Genomic DNA, 21,715 nt, shown 5'->3' on the forward strand with positions numbered 1-21,715 from the left:
CATCCTGGAAGGACAGGCAGGCCAGGACCTCATCTGTATGACGCTAACTACGATCTACACAAAATGGAACTTTCCTTGGTCCCAGAAGAGCAGGGGGAGAAAAAACCCTCCCCTCCCGTAGAGTATTTCCTTGAGGAAACTAGGGATTATAAATCCTTTCCCTGTCCCTTTGAGAGTATGTAAATCTTTTTAAGAGCTATTAATAGAAGTTAGCCTCTTGCCAGACTTACAGCCTAGGAATGTCTTTGGTAAGGGCCTCTGTGCCATCTCTTTGAACCCTGTGCATCAAGGAAGGGAACACCTGGTCTGGCTGTAAGTGCCTGCTTGTCATAAAGACAGGTGTTTTCATTTTCCTCAGCATGAAGGCAGGGGCAGGCATGGACGGCTCCCCCTCCCAAACGACAGGCAAATTTAGGATAACTAAGTATGACAAACGGTGCTATTCCAGTTCTCTTGTTTGAGGACAAGCTATGGTCTTTGAAAACCCCCATGTAAAGGGTTGTGTCTGCTTGGCTGCAGGAAAGGGTGAGATTCCTTTCTGTCTTTGCCATCCCACTGGCGGATCACCTGGGATGCTCACTGCAGGCTAGCTGAGTGCTTACTCCAGTAACTAAGCTGTTTCGTACTTTTCTGCATTTGTGGAGAGGATTTCCCACCTTGGTGGGAGGCTCTGTTTGTAATTATTCCCCCAACACCCATTCTCCAGAAAAGCAGTGGATGTCAGGTTTTCCAGGGGCCATGCAGATGGCTCAGAAAGCCTCCGGGCCTTGTCCCATCCACCCCTCTGTGCAGGAAACAGAGAGGCCCTTGGGGGAGGAGAAGAGAGGAGAGAAAGCTGTTCTCTGCCAGCCAGCATGCCCACTCACTGCAGCACGGAGAGGGTCCAGTTGGTGGCCAAGGCCTCAGCCATGGACCTGGCACCGTCGTCCCTGATCCTGTTGCTCTGGAGGCTGTGGAGGTAAGGAGAGGCATCACTGGTGGAGCCCAGGAGGGTGCCTGGCAGCCCCTCACCCCACACACCCAGGCAGTGGGGGAACTGGCCCTTCCCGCCGCTCCTCTGGCCTCAGGCTTTCCCTGGGTTCTCCAGGCACCTGCCTGCTGGCTGTGGACAAGGAGCCCCTGATAACTGGACCAAAGGTCATCGATAGTCTGAATTACAGCTGAAACATAGCAGCCAGGTGTTGGTGAGGACGTGGAGAAATTGGAGCCCTCATCCCGGTTGCTGGTAGGAACATTAGACGGTGTGGCCTCCGAGGAAAGCAGGCCGGGCTGTTTCCTCAAAAGGTTAAACACAGGGTCACCTGTGACCCAGCAGATCCCACTGCTATGTATCCACCCAGAAGACCTGAATAAAAGGTCCTCAAATGCTTGTACACAAATACGTACAGCACAATAGCCAATAGCTGGAAACAACCCGTGTCCAGCAGCTGGCGAATGGATACACAAATCGTGGTCCATGTAATAGAATATTATTCAGCCTTAAAATGGAATGGAATACACATGCTTCGACATGGATGAACCTTGAAAACATTCCACCAGGTGTTGAGAAGATAGGAACAAAAAGTCTTACTGTTTGATTCCGTTTACATGAAATCTTCAGACAGAAAGCAGATTGGTAGTTGCCAGGGGCTGAGGGGAGACGGGGGCATGGGAAATGATTGCTGATGGGTAGAGGGACTGCTTTTAGGGGGATGTAAATACTTAGGAACTAGATTGAGGTGTTGGTGGCATTTGAACTGAATGTACATTTGAACTGTACACTCCAAAATGGTAAATTTTATGTGAATTTTGCCTCAGTAAAAAGAAGGAAATGAGCAAAACAAACAGACAGACAGTAGGCATCAAGGCATTGTATCCATCAACTAAGGATGGATACAGCCACTGGCCCCTTAAAGGAGCCCAGCAAACCTCAGCAAGCCATGGGAAGCATCTGGAAGATGGGATTTCAGTGTCTTGGAAGGCACCTCAGGCATCACCCTGATGTCATGGCCTTGGGGACCTCCCACTCATGGAGACAAGCGCTTTTCCTCGAAGACTGTTTTGCCTGTCAGACCTCCTCATACCTCTGCCCCTCTTCTCCTCCTTCCCCCGTTCAGACCCTGAGCACAGGCGCGGTGAAGAGCTGGACTTGGAAACTTGCTCAGCACACAGGATGCCCTGGCATCCACTGGATGGGAGCCAGTATCTTGGGGCTGCTGTTGGGAATTACCTCCCGCTGCACGGGTGGCACCTGAGGAGATGGTTTTCTGAGCCACCTCCTGGGTGCAGAGAGGCAGCAAGCAGGTGACACGTACCTCAGAGAGGCCAGGGTGCGATTAATCTTCAGAGCATCTGCCAGCGCCTTGGCCCCCTGAGGTCCGATGGAGTTATTGCGGAGACTGGCGGAGGAAGAGAAAGGACCAGTTATCCAGCTCCCGGGGAGGGAAGGCAGAACAGAAGTTACTCAGATCTTTAAATCCATGCTCCTCGAAGAGAATGTGCCAGGGTTTGTCGTGTTAGTTGCTCAGTCGGGTCTGACTCTTTGTGACCCATGGACTGCAGCCCGCCAGGCTCCTCTGTCCATGGGATTCCCCAGGCAGGAATACTGGAGTGGGCTGCCACTCCCTTCTCCAGGGCATATTCCTGACCCAGGGATTGAACCTGGGTCTCCTGCACTGCAGGAGTTCTTTACCGTCTGAGCCACCAGGAAAGCCCTGTTTGGTGGGACTGGGGCAGAGATCTTTGTTTAGGCAAATGAGGGAGGCATTCCCTGTGATGGCCCCACATGAAGGGGGGAAGAAAGCAGGGTCTGATGAACTAGTGGGCTTGGGCTGAGTGTGGAGAGGAGATGATAACTCCAGGTTCAAGGCCGATATTCTGGTGCTTCCGTGAGCGAGTCCCAGCCGCTGAGCAGGAGCCAAGACTTGGCTGGCTCAGCTGTCCTTCCGGCCCACCCTGGGGAGAGTGTTGCCTAGGGGGCTTCAGACGACAGCTCACAGGCTCCCCCCATCCCAGTGATGAGGGTCCTACTTACTCCAGGGTGGTCAGGCTTCTGTTGACGAGGAGGGATCTGGCCAGAGCTTTGGTCCCTTTGTTACTGATCTGATTCTCAGCCAAGCTGCCCGAAGAGAAGGAGACGGTGCTTAATGCAGGTCTGTAACCTCATCACCTCTTCTGCAGCTCCAGGCCTGTGATGCAAACCCGTCAGGCACCATAGCATCATCAGGGCCTGGACGCAGGTGGAGACCAGATGAGCCAGGCCCAGCAGATGGGCATGGTAGGGCCAGAGTGGGTGGCCTTTCCTCCACTTTAGCAGAGAGCCCCATGTGTGGGTGCTCCACCACTTCAGTCGTGTCCGCCTCTTCGCAGCCCTATGGACGGCAGCCCACCAGGCTCCTCTGTCCATGGGATTCTCCAGGCAAGAATCCTGGAGTGGGTGGCCATGCCCTCCCCCAGGGGATCTTCTCGACCCAGGGATCTAACCTTTGTCTCATGTGTCCTGCACCTGCAGGCGGGTTCTTTATTACTAGCACCATCTGGGAAGCCCAGCAGAGGGCCCCAGGGAGAAGTTTGACCAGAACTGGGTGCAACAGCTTCTGCACAAACAGTGCAGCAGAGAGGATGGGTAGTTACTGCAGACGACCACGGGGATTCCAGCCAGGGCTGTGCTGGAGAACCACCTCTCAGGCAAAAGCAAAATAACAAAAGCCCTGATTTGTTGTGTTGGCTAATTTCCATGGTGTACATACTCCCACTGTGGCCAATTTCTAGCACTGTCAACATGTGAAAATTCCTGAGAACGTTAACAGTCAGCTCTCATGACCTGGTGGCTCTCATGAGCTTGTGGCTCCAGCACACCCGTGGCCCCCGTCCTTCCTCTAAAGCAAGGAAGGAAAATGGTTGAGATATGACGCTGACTTTAACAAAATGTACATCTCTATCTACCTGGAAAGGGTACACCCCGAACACACTGAGGAGTGGTCCAGGGAACCCTGAACCCCTACTGTTTACCCTCCTTAGGCACAAAGGTCACACATGTCACACAGAGGTTGAAGGTCACACAGAACTCGCCACTCTGACCACCATCCTCAATGGCTTACTTTTAGTCTGGACTCAGTCCATATTTTTGTCTTTTCAGGTAAAGATGATTTCAAAAGCTGGAAGCTTATGTCAGGCTTATGAAAAGTTACTCTCTGAGTCTTATTTTCACTAAATCCACTTCCCTAGTTCTCCCAAAGCCAGCTGCCGGTCATCACATTGATTCAAATCAGGTGTTATTCAGACTTGGCTATGTTATTTATAGGAGAGATTTCATGAGCATATAGATCTGCTCTGCAGTTAGTATATAAACTGTCATTAATTAGTAAAGATGCGATGTTTAAAATTGTTCTAATTAATATGAATTTTTTAATTTAAAAGTTTGGATTTTTTTTTTTAAAGCTGTAATCCTGTGCTCAGAATACCATCTGAGGGCAAACTCTGAGGGGAATGTAGAGTGGATCCGGCCTGGCAGTACATCCGCGCATACAGTACTGGGAAAAATGTATCTACGGTAGCATTGGACTCTTGCCGTATCCTTTCTCTCTCCTTACAAGTGAGGTACCTGGGCCTCTGGAACTTTCTGGAATGGGTGGAAACAAGCAGTCTGCACCTTGAGCCACATGCCCCGTAGATACCTCTCTCGGAAAGTATCACAGGCCACTTGAGCAGAGAGGAGGATGTGAAAAGAGCCCCAGACCTGGAGAGACAGGTGAGCACCCTACGTGGGGTCTCCTGGGTCTGTGTTACCTGATCCTCTGAATGCGACAGTCTTTCCCACTCAGCACACTGCCCAGCAGCTCCATCACGGGGTCCTGGAACTGGTTGGTGTCCAGCCTGGTCAGGAGGAACAGCAGTAGTGAGTGGTCCTACCGCTGCCCGTGGGCAGGTGGGATGAGGCCCCTGGCACCGGAGTAGGGGCTAAGCTCAGACACCTAGGCTGAGACCCTCTGCCGCCCCCTCCTCTCCATCCCAGCGAAGCCCCAGCTGAGCGGTTCACAGATCTGTGCCAGGACACCCGCGTGCTCAGAGTTCTCCCACCAGGCGACTTGGGAGGTTCAGTGGCATAAATGGTGGGCTTCTGACCCACAGGGCTGTCTTCCCTGCAGCCCCCACACTGTGTGTGTCAGTTGGACAGCAGCTGCCCTCCTTTAAGGACTGTAGAAACTATTCTGAGGTCTGCAGTGGCCCTGGTCCTACAGCCTTCCCCTCCCCACCACCGAAGTCCAGAGAGTGGGCCGAGGACAACAGGCTGAGGGTGGATGAATGGGCGTGGCCTCTGTCAGCACTGAGGTGCTATATGGGGTGTTGTGGGTTGAGTGGTGTCCCCCTGTATGACATACTGGTGTTTATAGCCCCCCAACACTGTGCCTCAGAAGTACAGCCTTCTTTGGAAATAGGGTCGTTGCAGATAATGAGTGAGGATGAGGTCATAGCGGAGTGAGGTGGTCTGTAACCCAGTGTGGGGACCAGTGTCCCCATGAGAGAGAGAGATCGACAAGAAGACAGACATGGAGGAGACAGCCATGTGACCTCAGAGGCAGAGCCTGAGTCTGCAAGCCAAGGACTGCCGGCAGACACCGCAGGCTGGGAAGGCCAGGAATGACCCAAGGACCGTCCCTACAGGTTTCCCAGGGAGCACGGCCCTGCTGACGACATCCTCTTAGACTCCAGTCTCCGCAACTAGGAGAGAAGCAGTTTCTGTCCTTTGAAGCCGCCTGGGTCGTGGTCCTTGGTGACAGCGGCCCCAGGACGGGACACAGTGGGGCGTTGGGTGGGAGGAGCCTGCCCAGTCCTCACTGTACCCTCCTCCCGCCCCCCCTGCGCTGCCCTGCCCCCAGCGCCCACCTCAGGTTCCGGCAGTAGAGCAGCTGGGGCAGCAGGCTCTGGAGGACGCCCGGGCTGAGGCACAGGGGCAGGGACGCCTCTGGGGCGCAGATGTCGGACACCTGCAGGAGGTAGGCCAGGGCGGCGCGGTGCGGGGGGCTGGTCAGCCTGGCCAGGCCCCCGCTGGCCACAGCCTCCTCCACGCTGTGGGTCAGCTCAGTGTGCTGCAGCTCACGCAGGCAGTGCAGGACGTTGATGGCCCGGGCGCAGACCGCCACGTCGGGGCGCAGACAGCCCTGCAGGAGCTCGGCCACCTGGGCCCGGTAGCCCTGGTGCTCGCCCTGGGTCAGCAGGGAGCCGGCCAGCAGAGCGTTGACCCTCGGGGACAAGAGGCCTGAGAGGAATCGCAGGAAGACGTCGAGCCGCCCGTCCTCGGCCTGCATGGCCCTCTGGGCCGCGCTCCGGAAGTGTGTGAGGAAGCCCAGCCGGGGCCAGGACACGCCACCCTCCGTGAAAAGGTCGAAGATGGCCCTCTTGGAGGCGCTGCAGTAGTACGCGGCCGCCACGAACTCCTGCAGGGACAGGTGGGTGAAGCAGTAGGCGGCTGCGGAGGCCAGAGTCTCCTCCCGCTGCAGGAAGCGGCCACACAGGGCCGTCTGTAGCAGTGTGAGGTCCACGCCCAGCACCTTCAGGTCAGGCTCGTAGAACACGTACTTCTTCCTGACCAGCCCGTGGAAGGCCAGCCGGCCCAGTGTGCCCACCAGCTTGCGGCCGCTGTGGGCCAGCTGCTCGATGCGGGGGCTCGCCTTGGCCTTCTCCTGCCCCTCTCCGCCAAGGGCCATCCTGAAGTACCACGCATAGAGCTCACACAGGGTCCTCGGGGGCCACAGCTCGGCGTCCGGGGGCCCCGGCCTCTTGCGGTGCAGGTGACCCAGCGCTGCCCCTACCAGCCTGCAGAAGGCCGGGATGGTGCACATGAGATACAGGGTCCGGTCAGCCTGCACCTGGCTCAGGACCCAGCCCGTGAGGATAGGGTCCTCGGGGAACATCTGCTCCAGACAGGTCTTGATCTCCTCCTCGCTGAAGCCCCGGATCTCGGTCATCCGGTCCACCAGGCCCCCCGGAATCTGGCCAGCCGCGCCAGGACGGGAGGTGATCCAGACAGACACTTCTGGGAAGAGGTTGCCCCGGATGATGTTGGTGATCAGGTGGTCCACCTGGATCTCCTTCTTGGGGTCCGTGCAGGCCACAGTGTTGGAGAAGTCCAGGGGTGTCTTACACTCGTCCAGGCCATCCAGGACCAAGAGGACTTTGCTCAGCGCCACTGATGCCAGGCCCGCCTCCCCAGCGTGTGGGAAGACTGAGCGGAGGAGTCTGTCTGCAGACAGCTTCTCGTGGGTGTTGAGATCCCGGAAGGTCAGGGGCAGTACCAGCGAGAAGTCCTTGCCCACCTGCCCCCGGGCCCAGAGGTGAACAAAGTTCCTTACCAGGGTGGTCTTGCCCACTCCGGCCACCCCGATGGTGATGGAGATGCGGGGGGGGATGGACACACGTGACAGGGGCAGGAAGAGCCTGTCCAGGGCGATGGTCTTGGCTGAGCACCAGCCCCCGCGCGTGGCCTCCACCTGTGTGAAGTCGTGCTCCCTCAGCTGCAGGTCCGTCAGGCCCTCCACCAGCAGGAGGCTGGTCAGCCTTGGGGAGGGGCTGCCCAGCTCGGGGCTGACCCCAGTCCTGTTCAGCAGAGCCTCCCGGTGCCTCTGTATCCTCAAGTCTGCGGGACAGAGGCCATGGGGGAGGGTGGGGCAGGGGAGGGGGAAAGGGGAGGGGGAAAAGGCCCGGGGATCCCCATCCATAGGCCTACCATTGCCATGGGGCTTCAGTGGGCATTCTGGCGTCCTGCTGGGGGGCTGCGGGGCCTGGGAGCCCTGACCACCTTTCCCGGCCAGCAGGTCCACCAGGGCTTTCACCTGCTCGGCCGGGGAGCTGGCGGTGTGGCCCTGGCCGGTCTCCCCGCCTGGGCGCAACTCCTGCTTCCTCATGGAGTCGGGGACTGCGGCCAGGGGCTGTGGAGAGAGGCCTGGGCCTGCGGCCTCTGTCTTCCCGCCCAGTGGCCTGGGACAGGCGACCGAGCCTCAGGGCCCGGGTGGGATGAAGGCCCACTCTCTCTCCCTCCCCAGATGGTGGGCAGCCGGCCCTCGGTCTGGCCTCCAGGACGGGTTTGGACGGGGGGGGGGGGGGGGGGGGGCGCGGTTTGTTCCTGGGTGGCCACAGTAGGCCCTGCTGCCAGGAGCATCGCCAGGGGCAGGGGGCGCCAGGCTGGAATCCGAGCTCTGCCACTTACCGTCTGTGCGACACTGAACGGGCCACCTGAGCTCTCTGTGCCGTGGTGTCCTCATTTGTAACCTGGAAACGGGGCTAATTAGGAACAGGTCCACTGGCAAGAAGGGAAGGGTGGAAGAGGCCGACGGGGAGAGGCTGCGGGCGGTACAGTTCCAGCCCCATGGCCTTCTGGAAAAGGCAGAGCCACAGAGATAGTGACCAGACAGTGGCTGGCAGGGGTCTGGGGAGGACAAACTGGCGGAGCACAGAGGATTGCCGAGGCACGGAAGCGACTCTGTGATACTGCAGCGGTGTATGTGCTCATCCAAAGCCGTAGAAGGAACAGCACCAGGGGTGACGCTGATGCCGGTTCTGGACTCTGGGTGACTGTGACGTGTCAGTGTGGGTGACCGACTGTAACCAACGTGCCCCTCTGGTGGGGTGGGTGTGTGTAGGCGGGGAGGGGGAAATCTCGGTCTTTCTCACTCAGTTCTTTTATGAACCTAAAACTGCTCTAAAAACTAAAGTCTGCTAATTTAAAAAGAAAAGAAGAAAGGAGGAGACGAAAGGGAGGGGAGAACTGGTTCTCAGAGCAGCCACTCAGCTCCTTTCGTGTCCTGTTTCCGGGAAGCACAGGGGCCCCTCCTGAACTGCATATTTTCTGCCGGGGACAGCGATGCGGGCGCTGAGAGGCAAAGCCCCACCCGCCCACGTTCCCTTTCCTCCCTGGGGACTGGAGTGGATCCCATGGCCAAAGCTGGCCGCCCCCGTGTGTCCCTCCCTCAACCAAGGAGGGCACCGGAGGACCCCCTCCTCACCTGCAGTGGGCAGGGTGTCCAGCCCTCAGCAGCCCCTCCAACAGGGCCCCAGGCACTCAGCGGGCAGGGGTCGGCCATCCTTTGTCCATGGGCCTAGGAGAGAAAACAGGACGTGAGGCTGGGCAAAGGCTACACCTGCTGCCTTGGGTGGCAGAGGCAGTGGTTGACCCACACCCTCCAGCCCTGGAGCTCTCTGGGTCCTGATAGTGTTCATTTAAGAGAGATCCACTGGCAATAGCCCCCAGGATCCAACATACTCCTCTACCTTGGATTTGAATTGGGGTTCCCAGGCATTTTATTTGGGATGTATCTTTCTACCTGGAAAATACTAAAAGAAGTTTGTGTGTGTGTGTATTCAGTTGCATCCAACTCTTTGTGACCCAGCAGACTGGAGCCTGCCAGGTTTCTCGGTCCATAGGATTCTCCAGGCAAGAATACTGGAGTGGGTTGCCATTTCCTCCTCCAGGGGATCTTCCTAGCCCACAGATCAAATCTGAGTCTCTTGAGTCTCCTGCATTGGCAGGCAGATTCTCTACCACTGAGCCACTTGGGAAGCGCAAAAGAAGCTTGGCAATATGTAAAACAGTATTTTCCAAGCATTCAGTTCATGTTGACACTGAAGAGTTAGTGCAGCCAACTTGAGGTAGATAGTGTCCAACTGGGCTGAACTACGCTGGGACTTCAAAAATAGGCCAGGGCAAGGCCACACTCCCTCTACTTCTCCAGGTCCCTTCTGGCTCTTTTATTTCATTTTTCTAAATGTTAAGAACCAAGGGGAAAAGAAACTGGCTAGGATACTGGTTTAAGTTGTGTTAATGTGCATGGATTAATGGAGCTGTTATTGAGGTTTTCCTTTAGATCCGTTGCTAAACTATAGTTTTCCTTATCTAGATCTTGCCAGTTTCTTCTTTGTGTCGAGTATTTTTAAATAATTCTTGTTGTTGTTATGAATTTTTTTGGTGTTAAAGAAGACAGATTTCATGTGTTTTAGTCTCATTATCCCATCCAGGTGTTAAGTATTCCCAGGAGTTTTCATCATTTCTCAGTTAACTCTCTCTAGGCTTTTGAGGGGCTTCCCTGGTGGCTCAGGGGTAAAGAATCCGCCTGCCAATGCAGGAAACACGGGTTCCGTCCGTGACCTGGGAGGATCCCACATGCCGAGGAGCAGCTAAGCCCGTGTGCCCATAGCTGTTGAGCTGTGCTCTAGAGCCTCTCAGACCTTGCCTCCTGACCCTTTTGTGAGTCACAACTACTGGGTGATTGTGCTGCAACTACTAAAGCCTGTGAGCCCGAAGAACCCTTGCTCTGCAACGAGAAGCCACCGCAGTGAGAAGCCACAACTGGAAAGCAGCCCTTTCTCACCGCAACTAGAGAAGAGCCCAGGCAGCAACAAAGACCCAGCATGGCCAAAAATAAATGATTTATAAACCAGAAAAAAAAAAACCCTCTCTTTAGGCTATTGAATGACTGCAATACAATAATTTCATCTCTTCTCTAAAAACAACTCTGATTTTGAACACTTGCTCTGCGTGGCCAAACCTCACTGTTGCTGCCAGAAGTGTTGAAGGACAGCAGTTGTTGCAGGCATCCTTGTCCGACTCCTGACTCTCCCAGGAGGAGTTCTAGGCCAAACTGTTAGACCTGATGTTTTTGACTGGTTTCTTTTATTTCTCTTTAACTAAAAGTTTCTATTTATTTTTAAACTTCTTGGGTACACCGAGCGGCATGTGCGATCTTAGTGCCCCGACCGGGGATGGAACCCGCGCAGTGGAATCTTAAGTGCTGGACTGCCAACGAAGTCCCTATGACCAGTTTCTAATTAGTTCTCCTCTTGGGAAAAGATTCCTTCAATTTCTCTTTTCTTCTCGCCATTCAGGTTAACACTGTGTCGTACTTGTTGCAGGTTTACTGTGTTCCTGACCTTCTGTTAAGCACTGGACGCACATCATTTCCTTATGTTCTGTAAGAATTCTCATTACCGTTGTTTCTCCCATTTTATAGAGGAGAACATAGAGGTTCAGAGAGGTTCAACGACTTTGCCCAGGGATGCATGACCAGGAAGCCGTTGAATTGGATAAAAACCATGGTTTCACTGACAATAGGATTTGCGCTGTATAATCTACCTGCCTCGTAAGGTATGTTTCCACATTTTATAAAACTTTTAGGCTTGTCTGTTAAATGAGCAAATGACTTTTTAGCAGCATTGATCTAACCACACGATTTATTATCCTTCCAGTCATTCATTCCAGCCAGCAGATGTTTGCTGGGAGCCTGATGTGTGCTGTAGGCACTGGCGCTGTCACGGTGAACAATTAGACCAAGTCCTTACCTTGTGAGTGTGGTGGGAGTGGAAGATAATGGCACAAGAAGAAAACAAGTGACTAAGCAGGGCAGTTCTGATGGCAGTTAGTGCCTGAATAAAATAAACCGTGCACATGATGGAGAGGGTCAGGGTCCGGGGAGAGGGCAGGGAGAGTCCCAGTGGCCAGAGAGCTGAAAGGTGGGAGAGAGTCATGCAGAGAACCAGGAGACTAGCAGGCAGGGCGAGGCCAGTGTGGACTTCCCTGCCAGTTGCCAGAGCACAGTCGGCAAGCAAGTAGGCTCATCACGGGGTTAGGAGGCAAGGTCAGAGGGGCTTGAGCCCTGGTCCTCAGGAGTGTGGACGTATCTCAGTGAGTGTGTGAAGCCACGGGAGGGAGTGCCGTGACTGATCTTGCCTTTAAACTGTGAGCTGCACTTGTGGATTTCCTAACTTCAAACCGAACTTGCAGTCTTTTTTTCTCTTTTGGTTGCTTCGGGTGTTTGTTGTGGCAAGAACTTGCATTTTTTTTGTTAAATTGACTAAATCTATACTTTATTTCGGAGAAGGCAATGGCACCCCACTCCAGTACTCTTGCCTGGAAAATCCCATGGACAGAGGAGCCTGGTAGGCTGGAGTCCATGGGGTCGCTACTAGTTGGACATGAGCGAGCAACTTCCCTTTCACTTTTCACTTTCATGCATTGGAGAAGGAAATGGCAACCCACTCCAGTGTTCTTGCCTGGAGAATCCCAGGGACGGGGGAGCCTGGTGGGCTGCCGTCCATGGGGTCACACAGACTCGGACACGACTGAAGTGACTTAGCAGCAGCAGCAGCATACTTTATTTAGATTTCCATAATTTTTTTTTCCAGACTGTAAACTTTTCACTTTGTATTGGGGTCCAGCTGATTAACAATGTTGTAGTAGTTTCAGGTGAAAAGCAAAGGGACTCAGCTGTACATATACATGTATCCGTTCTCCCCCAAACCCCGCTCCCATCCAGGCTGGCACATAGCATTGAGTAGAGTTCCCTGTGCTATATAGTAGATCCTGTTGGTTATCCATTGTAAATATAGTGGTGCGTACATGTCCATCTCAGACTCCCTAACTATCCCTTCCCCACCTTCTTCCCAACAGAACTTGCATTCTTGAACATAATCTTCCATTATTATTAAGCTATGTATATAGCAGGGTGGGATAGCACAAAAATACAATCATAAGTCAATAAAACATAATATAGGATCCAGGAACAAGTATATATTTATATTATTTATATAGGAAGGGATTTGGTAATGTGACAAAAATAACATTTCAAGTCAATGGATTTGGCCAGCCCATGAAAAAATTTTTTTGAATTGTACATCACATTAAATACAAAATTTCTCCTTAAGGTTTGAAGGACAGTTTTGCTGGTTTTAGGACTCTTGGTTGATAGTTCCTCTCTTTGAGCACTTTGAACATGTCAGCCTACTCTTTTCTGGTCTCCAAAGTTTCTGGTGAGAAGTCTGCTGATAATCTTATTGAGGATCCCTTGTATGTGATGATTTGCTTCTCTCTTGCTGATTTCAATATGTTTTTTGTTTTTTGAAAGTTTGATTATAATGTGTCTTGATGTGGGTCTCTGAATTAATCTGACTTGGAGTTTGTTGAACTTCCTGTATGTTTTACAGTGTATTTCTATGTGGGAAAAAAAATCAATGTGCAAAGGAGAATTAATATAAGATACTTTAAAAAAATAGGATACCATTTTTGTCTGGCTAGAGGATAGCTGGAAATATATGACAGTGGGATTAAGGAAGTGCTTCTTATTTTGTGAATCTCAACTGCTTCAGAATTTGCTAACTGATATGTATTGCTTTCCCCTCATTTAAAAAGATCGCTTATAGAATTATAAAAGTAAAACACTAAAATCACGGAAGTAACACCAAAGTAAGTAAAATATAAACCTCACTTCTACTCCTCAGGGGTAACCTATCCTGGTTGATGGTTGCTTTTTTTAATTTTTTATTTTTAATAAAGTAGGTGCTAGTGCAATAGGGCAAATGAAAGAAAGAAAAGACATCAAGATTAGAAAAGGAAAAGATAAATATATTTGATCATTATTCATAATTGACATTATTGTATATATTGAAAATCCAAAGGAATCTACGATAGAACTGTTAGAACAAATATATGAACTTCAGTTTTCTGGACACAAGATCAATACACAAAAAGGATCAGTTATATTTCTACTTACTAAGTAACACTTACTAAGTAACACTCAAATCAAAAGTAAAAATTTGAAATGCCATAAAAATATACAATATATAAGAATAAATCTAGCAAAAAAAATTTCATGACCTCTACGCTGAAAACTATAAAACAATCAAGAAAACTTAAAATTAGGGATTTGCTATGTTCATAGATCGAAAGACTTAATATTATTACGATGTCTGTTTTTCCCAAATAGATTAGTAGATTGACATCTCAATCAGAATCCCAGCAGGCTTTTTGGAGCGGGGGAAGAGAGGCAAACTGATTGTAAAACATAAACAGAAAACCTTGAAATAGACAAAATCATTTCGAAGAAGAACAAAGCCTGAGGACTAATAGTACACAGTATCAGGACTTAGCATAGGGACGTCCCTGGTGGTCCAGTAGTTAAGAATCCACCTGCGAATCCAGGGGAAATGGGTTCCATCTCGGGTCTGGTAAGATCCCACATGCCACTGGGAAATAAACCCATGTACCACAGCTATTGAGCCCTCAAGCCAGGAGAAGCCAGCAGTGAGAAGCCCACCCACCGCAACTGGACAGTAGCCCCCATTCATTGCAGCTAGAGAAAGCCTGCACACAGCAACAAAGACCCAGTACAGTCAAAATAAATAATTTTTAAAGAAACTTCTTTTTTTAAAAAAAGCACAAAAGCTATAGATATTGGTACAAGGGCAGACAAATAGATCAGTGCAGTAGAATGGAGGGTCTAGAAACCGACCCACATATATATGATCACTTGGTCATATATGATCACTGGGTTTATAATGGGGCTCCACTGCAGTTCAGTGGGGAAAGGGTGGTCTTTGCATTAAACTGTGTTGGCTAATGGGATGTTCATGTGGGAAAAAGGAACCATGACCCCTACCTCACAGCATACACAAAACATTAATTTAAGCTGGATCATAGATCTAAGTGTGAATGCTGACACAGTCAAGCCTTAGAAAAAACATGGGAGAATATGTTTATGAACTTGGCCTAGGTCAAGAGTAAACAGAACATAAGGTGCACTAACCATGAAAGGAAAGAGCAGTATTTTGGGATTCAGGAATATCTGAATAAAATAAAATAAAATTCTGTTAGAAGACATAATAAAAAGGGCAAGAAAGCAAACCACTGACTAGGAGACAACATCCCAAACACATTAATTAATCAGTAAGAAACAAAAACCCAACGATAAAATGAGCCGGAAACTTGAAGAATGTCACAAAAGAGAATATCAGTAGTCATTAGAGAAATGCAAGTTAAGATCACTCTGGGAAAATGTTTGTTAGTAATAAGGTTAAATATGCATATTTCTGTGACCCAGTAATTTCCCCCTGAGGTATAAACCCAACAGAAATAAGTGATTATGTCCACCAAATCACAGATCAGAATATTTATAGCAGCTTTGTTCATAAAGTCCCAGAAAAATGGAAACAACCAATGTCCATCAACAAAAGAATGAGATTTTTTTTTGAACGTTCATATAATGAAATCCTACATAATAAAGAAAAAGAATAAGCTACTGATATCCTCAACAATATGGCTGACTCTCACAGACATTGTGAGAGAAAGAAATCTGATGCAAAAGAGACACCCTCTGTGATTCCATTTGTAGGGAGTTTAAAATCAGGGCAGACCAATCTGAAAAGATAGAAGTGAACACAGTGGCTACCCTTGGAGGCGGTTCCGACTGGACAGGGGTGTGAGGGAGCCTTCAAAGGTGCTGGACACCTCCGCCTATTAATTCGGACAGAGCACACACAGGCGTACACATATGTAAAAATCCCCTGAGCTCACTTTGTGCGTGCATGCTGAAGTTGCGTCAGTCGTGAACTCTGTGTGAACTTATGGACTGTAGCCCGCAAGGCGCCTCTGTCCATGGGATTCTCCAGGCAAGAATACTGGAGTGGGTTGCCATGCCCTCCTGCGGGGGTTCTTCCCCGACCCAGGGATCGAGCCAGTGTCTTTTACGTCTCCTGCATTGGCAGGTGGGTTCTTTACCACTAGACCACCTGGGAAGCCCCGAGCTCACTTTGCTGCAGCTGCTGCTGCTAAGTCGCTTCAGCCGTGTCCGACTCTGTGCGACCCCATAGACGGCAGCCCACCAGGCTCCCCGGTCCCTGGGATTCTCCAGTCAAGAACACTGGAGTGGGTTGCCATTTCCTTCTCCAATGCATGAAAGTGAAAAGTGAAAGTAAAGTCGCTCACTCGTGTCTGACTCCTAGCGACCTCATGGACTGCAGCCCACCAGGCTCCTCTGTCCATGGGATTTTCCAGGCAAGAGTACTGGAGTGGGTTGCCATTGCCTTCTCCAAGCGCACTTTACTAAGTTATACCTCAATTTAGAGACGGCTATGCTAGCAGCTGTCTAAAAGTTCAAATATACGTAAACAAAAACAAAGCAATTGCTCCTGCAGCCTCTTCTTACACGAGCTGGGACACCCAGGCCCATGTCCTGCTCTCGGTGTGATGTCAGGGTGATGCCCAGGTTGGACACAGCCCCCCTGCTTTGGATGTCCAGGTGCACTTACCGGGTAACTGACTGCCTTGGTGGGGACGGGGTGGTGGCCAGGAGTACGCAGCACCAGGTGGGAGAAGGGCCAGGCTTACTGCCTCTAGAACATTGTCTGGAGCACTGTATATTTTTTTAATTTAAAATTTTTATTGTGGTAAAGTGTACCCTGGTGGCTCCGTGGTAAGGAATCTGCTTGCAACGCAGGAGACCGTCTACAGTGCAGGAGACCCAGGTTCGATTCCTGCGTCAGGAAGATCCCCTGGAGAAGGAAATGGGAACCCACTCCGACATCCTTTCCTGGGAAATCCCATGTACAGAGAAGCCTGGGGGCCCGAAGAGTCAGGCATGACTTAGTGACTACACTACCACCACCAAAATGTATATAACATAAAATTTACCATTTTAACCATTTTAAAGCATTCTATTCAGTGGCATTGGGTACATTTACAGTGTTGTGAAACATCATTATCATCCACCTCTAGAACTTTTTCATTTTCCCAAATGGAGACTCTGGCTCCCATCCCTCTTTCCCTGGCCCCTGGTCGCCACCAGGCCGCTTTCTGGTCCTGTGTATCTGATGACTCTGGGCTCCTCTTGTGAGTGGGATCACGCAGTATATTTGGCCTCTTTCACTGAGCATAATGTTTTCCAGGCTCATCCATGTTGTGATGTGTATTAGAATGTATTCCATTTCATGGATGGACCGCATTTGGTTTAGGCCTCCACCCGTAGGCAGACGCTGGTTATTTCCAGTTTTTGGCTCTTGTGAGCAATGCTGCTGTGAACAAGGGAAGACAGATGAGCAGTTCAGGGCCCTGCCTTCAGCTCTTCCGTGTGTCCACCCAGAAGTGGGGTGGCTGGACTACATGGCTATTCTCTGCAGCACTGCTTTAGAAAAGCCACTGCTTAGTCCGGCCACACAGAGACTCCACTGGTTTAGGGTAGGGCGCCTATGTGGACACATGGTAAAGCTGCTCAGATGATTCTAATGAGCAGCCAGAATGGAGAACCCCTGGGCCAGAGAGCGGTTGGGGAAGTGACAAAGAAGGGACACCAGCAGGCAGGAGTGAGCGGGGAGGAAGAGGCCGGCCGCGTGTACCTGGGAAAGTGGCGGGGTGAGCTCCCCAACTCTGGATCCCATTAGTCGCCAGGGCAGATACTCCCTCCTCATCAGACACCCATCCTTCTTGTCCCACTAAGCCTTGCCTAGGGTTGCCAGATTTATCAAATTAAGATACAGGACACCTAGTGAAATTTTAATTTCAGCTAAACAAGTAATTCTTTTCAATTTTTTGGGGGGGTTTTGGCTGCACCAAGCAGCATGCAGGATCTTAGTTCCCTGACCAGGGATCAAACCTGTGACCCTGCATTGGGAACACAGAGTCTTAACCACTGGACCTCCAGGGAAGTCCCCAAATAATTCTTTTAGTATATCTTATGTAATACTTGGGACATACTTAAACTTTAAAAGAGAAGAACACCTCATTGTATAATCTGAGATTCAAAATTAATAGACTGTTCTATCATCTGGCACCCCTTCTCGGATAAGAGCCCCCTGCAACCTGGCCTCCACCTTTGGACCAGTAAGAACAGAGGAGGGGAGCCCAGCAGGCGGCCCAGGAACCACCCCACTCCCAGGACCTCCCAGGGCCAGCAGCAGTGGCTGCTGAGGGGTGTTCGCTGCAGGGTGGCCTGCAATGGCTAAAGGTGAGCCCCAGGGCTTGGGGAAGTAGGGATCTGCACTGAGGGGACAGGGAGGAAGCCCCGAGCCCAGGAGCCTGGCCATGGAAAAGACCCCAGGCCAACAGCCACCCCGAACCCGCTCCGTGGCGCCTCTTCTGAGAAGGAGTCTGTGGTTACTGTCCCTCTCAGAATGATGAGCCTCGTCTCCATCCGTGGGCGCGGCTGGGGGAGGCCCCTGCAGGCAGCTCACCCAACATGAAGGCGACATTTAGGAAGCAGGCTCTGGGTGACCGACCCCATCCTCCCTGCACCACCCCCCTGGGTCCTCAGGACACCGGGCAGGTCTGGTGTTGTCCCCTCCATCTTAAGGGAGGAAGAGGGCTGCCTGGATGGGGCCCAGGTCCGCTGATTTCAAGCTTAACCACGGGCTGCCCTACTCAGCATCACCTCTGCCTGTCTGCAGCGCTTTCCAGCTACTTCCTGCTCCTCCTGGCGTCCTGTCATTGGTACCTGGGGAGCTGGGCTTTGTCCCCTTCGCCCATGGTGGGCTGCCCTTGGGCATGTGTTTGTTTATCCACACTGATCTCATCCTGACCAGAAGCTCCTGGCACCCGCAGGGACACCTTCCCAGGGCCGCCCCAGCCAGCCCTCCGCAGGGCAGTTCAGGCCTTAAGAGTTACGGTCCTTCCTGTCAGCTGTCTCCTCTTCTTCCCCCATTCTGCACTCAACTTACCTGCCGGGCCTCATTTCCCCAGGGAGGCCAAGACTGGGGGACTGGGGGTGCTCCATCCTGGCACTTCTGGGCTCCGCCCTGCTCCAGTGGACTGAGGCAGCTGGGTGGAGGGCAGGATGTCCTGGAAATCTCTGCGGCCGGTCAGCCGGGCTCCTCAGCCGACAGAATCCGTCCAGGGCGGGAGTGATCCCTGTCCAGAGGGATCAGGCAGTGCTGACCGTGCAGGGCAGCGGGGACGTGGCCCGCCAGCTCCTGCACTCCTCCGAGCCCACCGGCTGTCACGGCAGCCAGCCCTCCTCACCTCTTCCTGTGCGGGGCTCCACCTCAACCCTCCTTCCTGTCTCATTTCAAAAGCCAACAGGCCTCATAGACAAATGAGTGAGTCGTGGCTGCCTCTGGCCAGCTCTCTGGTTTCGTCATCACCCCAAAAGCCAGAGGCAGGGGTTTCTGCCAAGGCTTCTTCCGAGGACCAAGTGCCCCTGCGGACCTGATGCTCAGGGGAAAGTGGTCTAGCCAAGGCTATAGAGGAGACAGGCTCACAGCAGCAGTCCTTTGCCTTTGGTGGGGTGGGGGGGTGAGGGTAGGGAACCAGGCGCGTGTGGGGCATTCAGGGATTTGCCCAAGGCCGCACGGCAGGCAGCCGACGGGCCAGGGCTGGAGCTGCGTCCTGCCCTGGGCCGCACGGTCACCCCTCCTCCCCCACCCCCACCCACGTTCCTTCTCTCTAGCACCCGACAAGCACCTTTGCCTCAGCCGTGCCCCGCGGTGTCTTCCTGTCCCCGAGGCAGGCCAGCTGCGCCTGAAACACCAGGCTGTGGTGGTTCACTCAGGCCCCTGGAGGTGGACCTCAGCACACGTGCTGCCTCGATGGGGAAGGACGCGGCCCAGTGTGAACGCGAGAAAGTTACAAAGGAGGAGAAATACAAGACACCCTCTGGTGACAGACGGGGAGCAAACCACTCTATGGGAAGCCACCGAGAGCAGCAGGTGATGCCGTGGGGGCAGAGTGACGGGAGGGGGCCTCAGCTTCCCTCTGCGAGCAGGTGGGAGCCAGTGATGGTTGCAGAGCAGGAGGGTGGTAGGCTGAGATAAGTGCAGCAGGTTGTGTGTGAGGGGAGGTGGGAGGGGGCATGTGTTGTCAAGAGCTGCATGGGTGATGGAGGCGAGAGGGGGAACCAGGGCGGCAGATCGGAAGTGCTTTGTACAGGGACACCCTCCTGGCCACCCTTCCCCTCCCTCCCTCCCTCTCACGTGCCAGCTGGGTGCTGGGGGGACACACAGAGGCTGCCCTCGAAGCGCCCCTGGGGTGCAGGCAGGCAGAGTGCAGACTGGCGGCTGCAGCCTCGTCCGGCGGCGCAGCCCAGGCGTCTGAGAGCAGGCGCCCACAGGATGTGGGGACCACAGGGGCCTGGGGGTGCCTGTCACGCGGCAGAGGCCAGGAGGCTGCTCGGCTCCTCCCTCCACCGCTCAGGATCCTGGGCACAGACGGGTGGAAACACCATCCTCTGTGGGGATCTCGGGATCACCCTGCGTAGGCACTGCCCCCCGACTTCCTTCCCCCATCCCCCACCCACCCCTGAAGGGATGGCACGTGACTGGCAGGGCCGGAACCCCAGGCTGCCTCCTCTGGCTGCTCTGACAAGTTCGGGGCCCTCTCCTGGCTCTCCTGGGGGTGTTTGTGTGTTTGGGGTGGGCGTCTCCCATGGTGGTTCTCACTCTGGGGCTTTCCATCCACCTGGAGTTGAGGTCCACCGGACGGGCCCTTCCCAGCTTGCCCACAGCCTGAGGCTTCCTGCCTGCAGGGGCCTCTCTGGGGCTGTGCGGGCCCCCAGGGCCCCCTTGCCTGGGCCCAGCTCAAGCTGGGCTGTGGGCCTCCTTCAACTGCTGTGAGTGGCCCTGTCCAGGCCGAGGCCAGGCCGCAGGAAGTGGAACCCACCCGGGAGGTCACATCACAGTGCAGCGTGGGCGTCCCATCATTTCCTCCGACGGGCGAACGTTCCGCTGCCTGGAGCTCAATGTGCGTCCTTCCTGTGCCCTGGCCAGCTGGGCCTCGGCTCCCTGTGGGCGGTGGGAGAGGACAGCTCCTCATCCCTGGCTCCTTTTCAGTCAGTTAGCTGGACCTAGTCCCTCATGCCTGAATGTCATGCTGTCCCAGGCGCCACCGACTATCTGGATGTAGTGGTCTTTCCTGTAGGGGCTGGTTTACCCGCCTTTCCATGCTCTGCACTCAGTTCAGTCTGTGCCTTGAGCCTGGCCAGGCCCACTGCTGACTCCTGCTGGCCTGCAGGGATGCCCCAGCCAGACCACATAGGCCAGGGTCTTCAAGGGTCTTTGGCCCCCAGGCCCACCTTCCCTGGCTTCACCAGCTGGTGGCTTTTTATCAACTTTAATCCCTCCCCCAATGCCTCCTTATCCACCTGGAGTTGGTAGTGTTATGTGAGTTGGGATGCTGTCTGAGGAGGGAGGCTCCCAGGACCCCCATCCCCGACCCTGGACTGTGCACTTGAGCCTCAGGGTCTCCCAGCCATCCAGCGACCCAGGTGAGGACCTGGTCAGCTCCCTCCTGCCCGACTTCATCTTGTTCTCCTAACACAGCCCACAGGGGAGGAGGCCTCAGGCCCTTCATACAGGAAACACATGGTAGCTTCTTTGGTCTGATCAAGTGGGGATCTGAGCCCCGGCTTCTCTCTTGTTGTCCACCCCCAGGCAGCAGACACGGGGAAGGCCAGGTCCCCCTCTGCCTGGTCATGAATTAGGACACACAATACATGTTCAAGAAGCCCCATTTCACCTCCCCGAATGCTGCATGCTGCTGAGGCCCAGCTCATAAACCCCTCTTCCGGGAAGCTGTCCCTTTGGGCCGCCCCAAGCGCTGACCATCACAGCCAGCACAGGACAGGCCTCCCCTAGGTGACCAGAGGTGTTGGCCTGTTCCCACTTCTCCACAGGGCCTAGCACTTGGGCCAGAGCAAGCTTCACAAACACACCCTGTTAAAATGCAGATTCCGACCCAGGGGGAAGGACCCTGCAGGCGGGTGGCTTGAGCCTGTAGGTAACAAACCAGCGGGGGAGCATAGAGAGCAGAGCTCAGCGCCTGCTGAGGACTCTTGACTGTGGGCGTGTGGGTGGGCAGTGTGTGCGTGAGTGAGGGAACAAACCTCTATTAGTAATAACCAGCAGGCCTGGGTCCCCCAGAGATGGAGACGTGTGGGGGTGCTGGGGGCCCCTCCCCACAGCCCGTTACTGGAGTGTGGCATCTAGAAGC

The 21,715-nt window shown here is 53.3% G+C and overlaps 1 protein-coding gene across 11 annotated transcripts in view; it reads right to left on the bottom strand.

The window, feature by feature from the left end:
* NLRC3 (NLR family CARD domain containing 3) overlaps positions 1 to 18,763 on the bottom strand; it is a 29,598-nt gene extending 10,835 nt beyond the window's left edge. For 7 of the 11 annotated variants that reach the window (XM_069570628.1, XM_069570629.1, XM_069570625.1 and 4 more), the window contains exons 1-9: positions 18,451 to 18,761; positions 8,982 to 9,074; positions 8,186 to 8,247; positions 7,706 to 7,907; positions 5,866 to 7,615; positions 4,768 to 4,854; positions 3,014 to 3,097; positions 2,295 to 2,378; positions 867 to 950 (exon numbers count right to left, since the gene is read on the bottom strand). In XM_069570628.1, the coding sequence (XP_069426729.1) occupies positions 867 to 950; positions 2,295 to 2,378; positions 3,014 to 3,097; positions 4,768 to 4,854; positions 5,866 to 7,615; positions 7,706 to 7,883 (2,267 nt within the window). In that variant the 5' untranslated portion in view covers positions 7,884 to 7,907; positions 8,186 to 8,247; positions 8,982 to 9,074; positions 18,451 to 18,761. Of the gene's footprint in view, positions 1 to 866; positions 951 to 2,294; positions 2,379 to 3,013; positions 3,098 to 4,767; positions 4,855 to 5,865; positions 7,616 to 7,705; positions 7,908 to 8,185; positions 8,248 to 8,981; positions 9,075 to 18,450 lie in introns of all 11 variants that reach the window. The other 4 variants (XM_069570631.1, XM_069570627.1, XM_069570624.1 and 1 more) reach the window with 2 other exon arrangements.
* Positions 18,764 to 21,715: the final 2,952 nt, after the last annotated feature.

This window comes from Ovis canadensis, chromosome 24 (genome assembly GCF_042477335.2).
Source record: "Ovis canadensis isolate MfBH-ARS-UI-01 breed Bighorn chromosome 24, ARS-UI_OviCan_v2, whole genome shotgun sequence".
Lineage (NCBI taxonomy): Eukaryota > Metazoa > Chordata > Mammalia > Artiodactyla > Bovidae > Ovis > Ovis canadensis.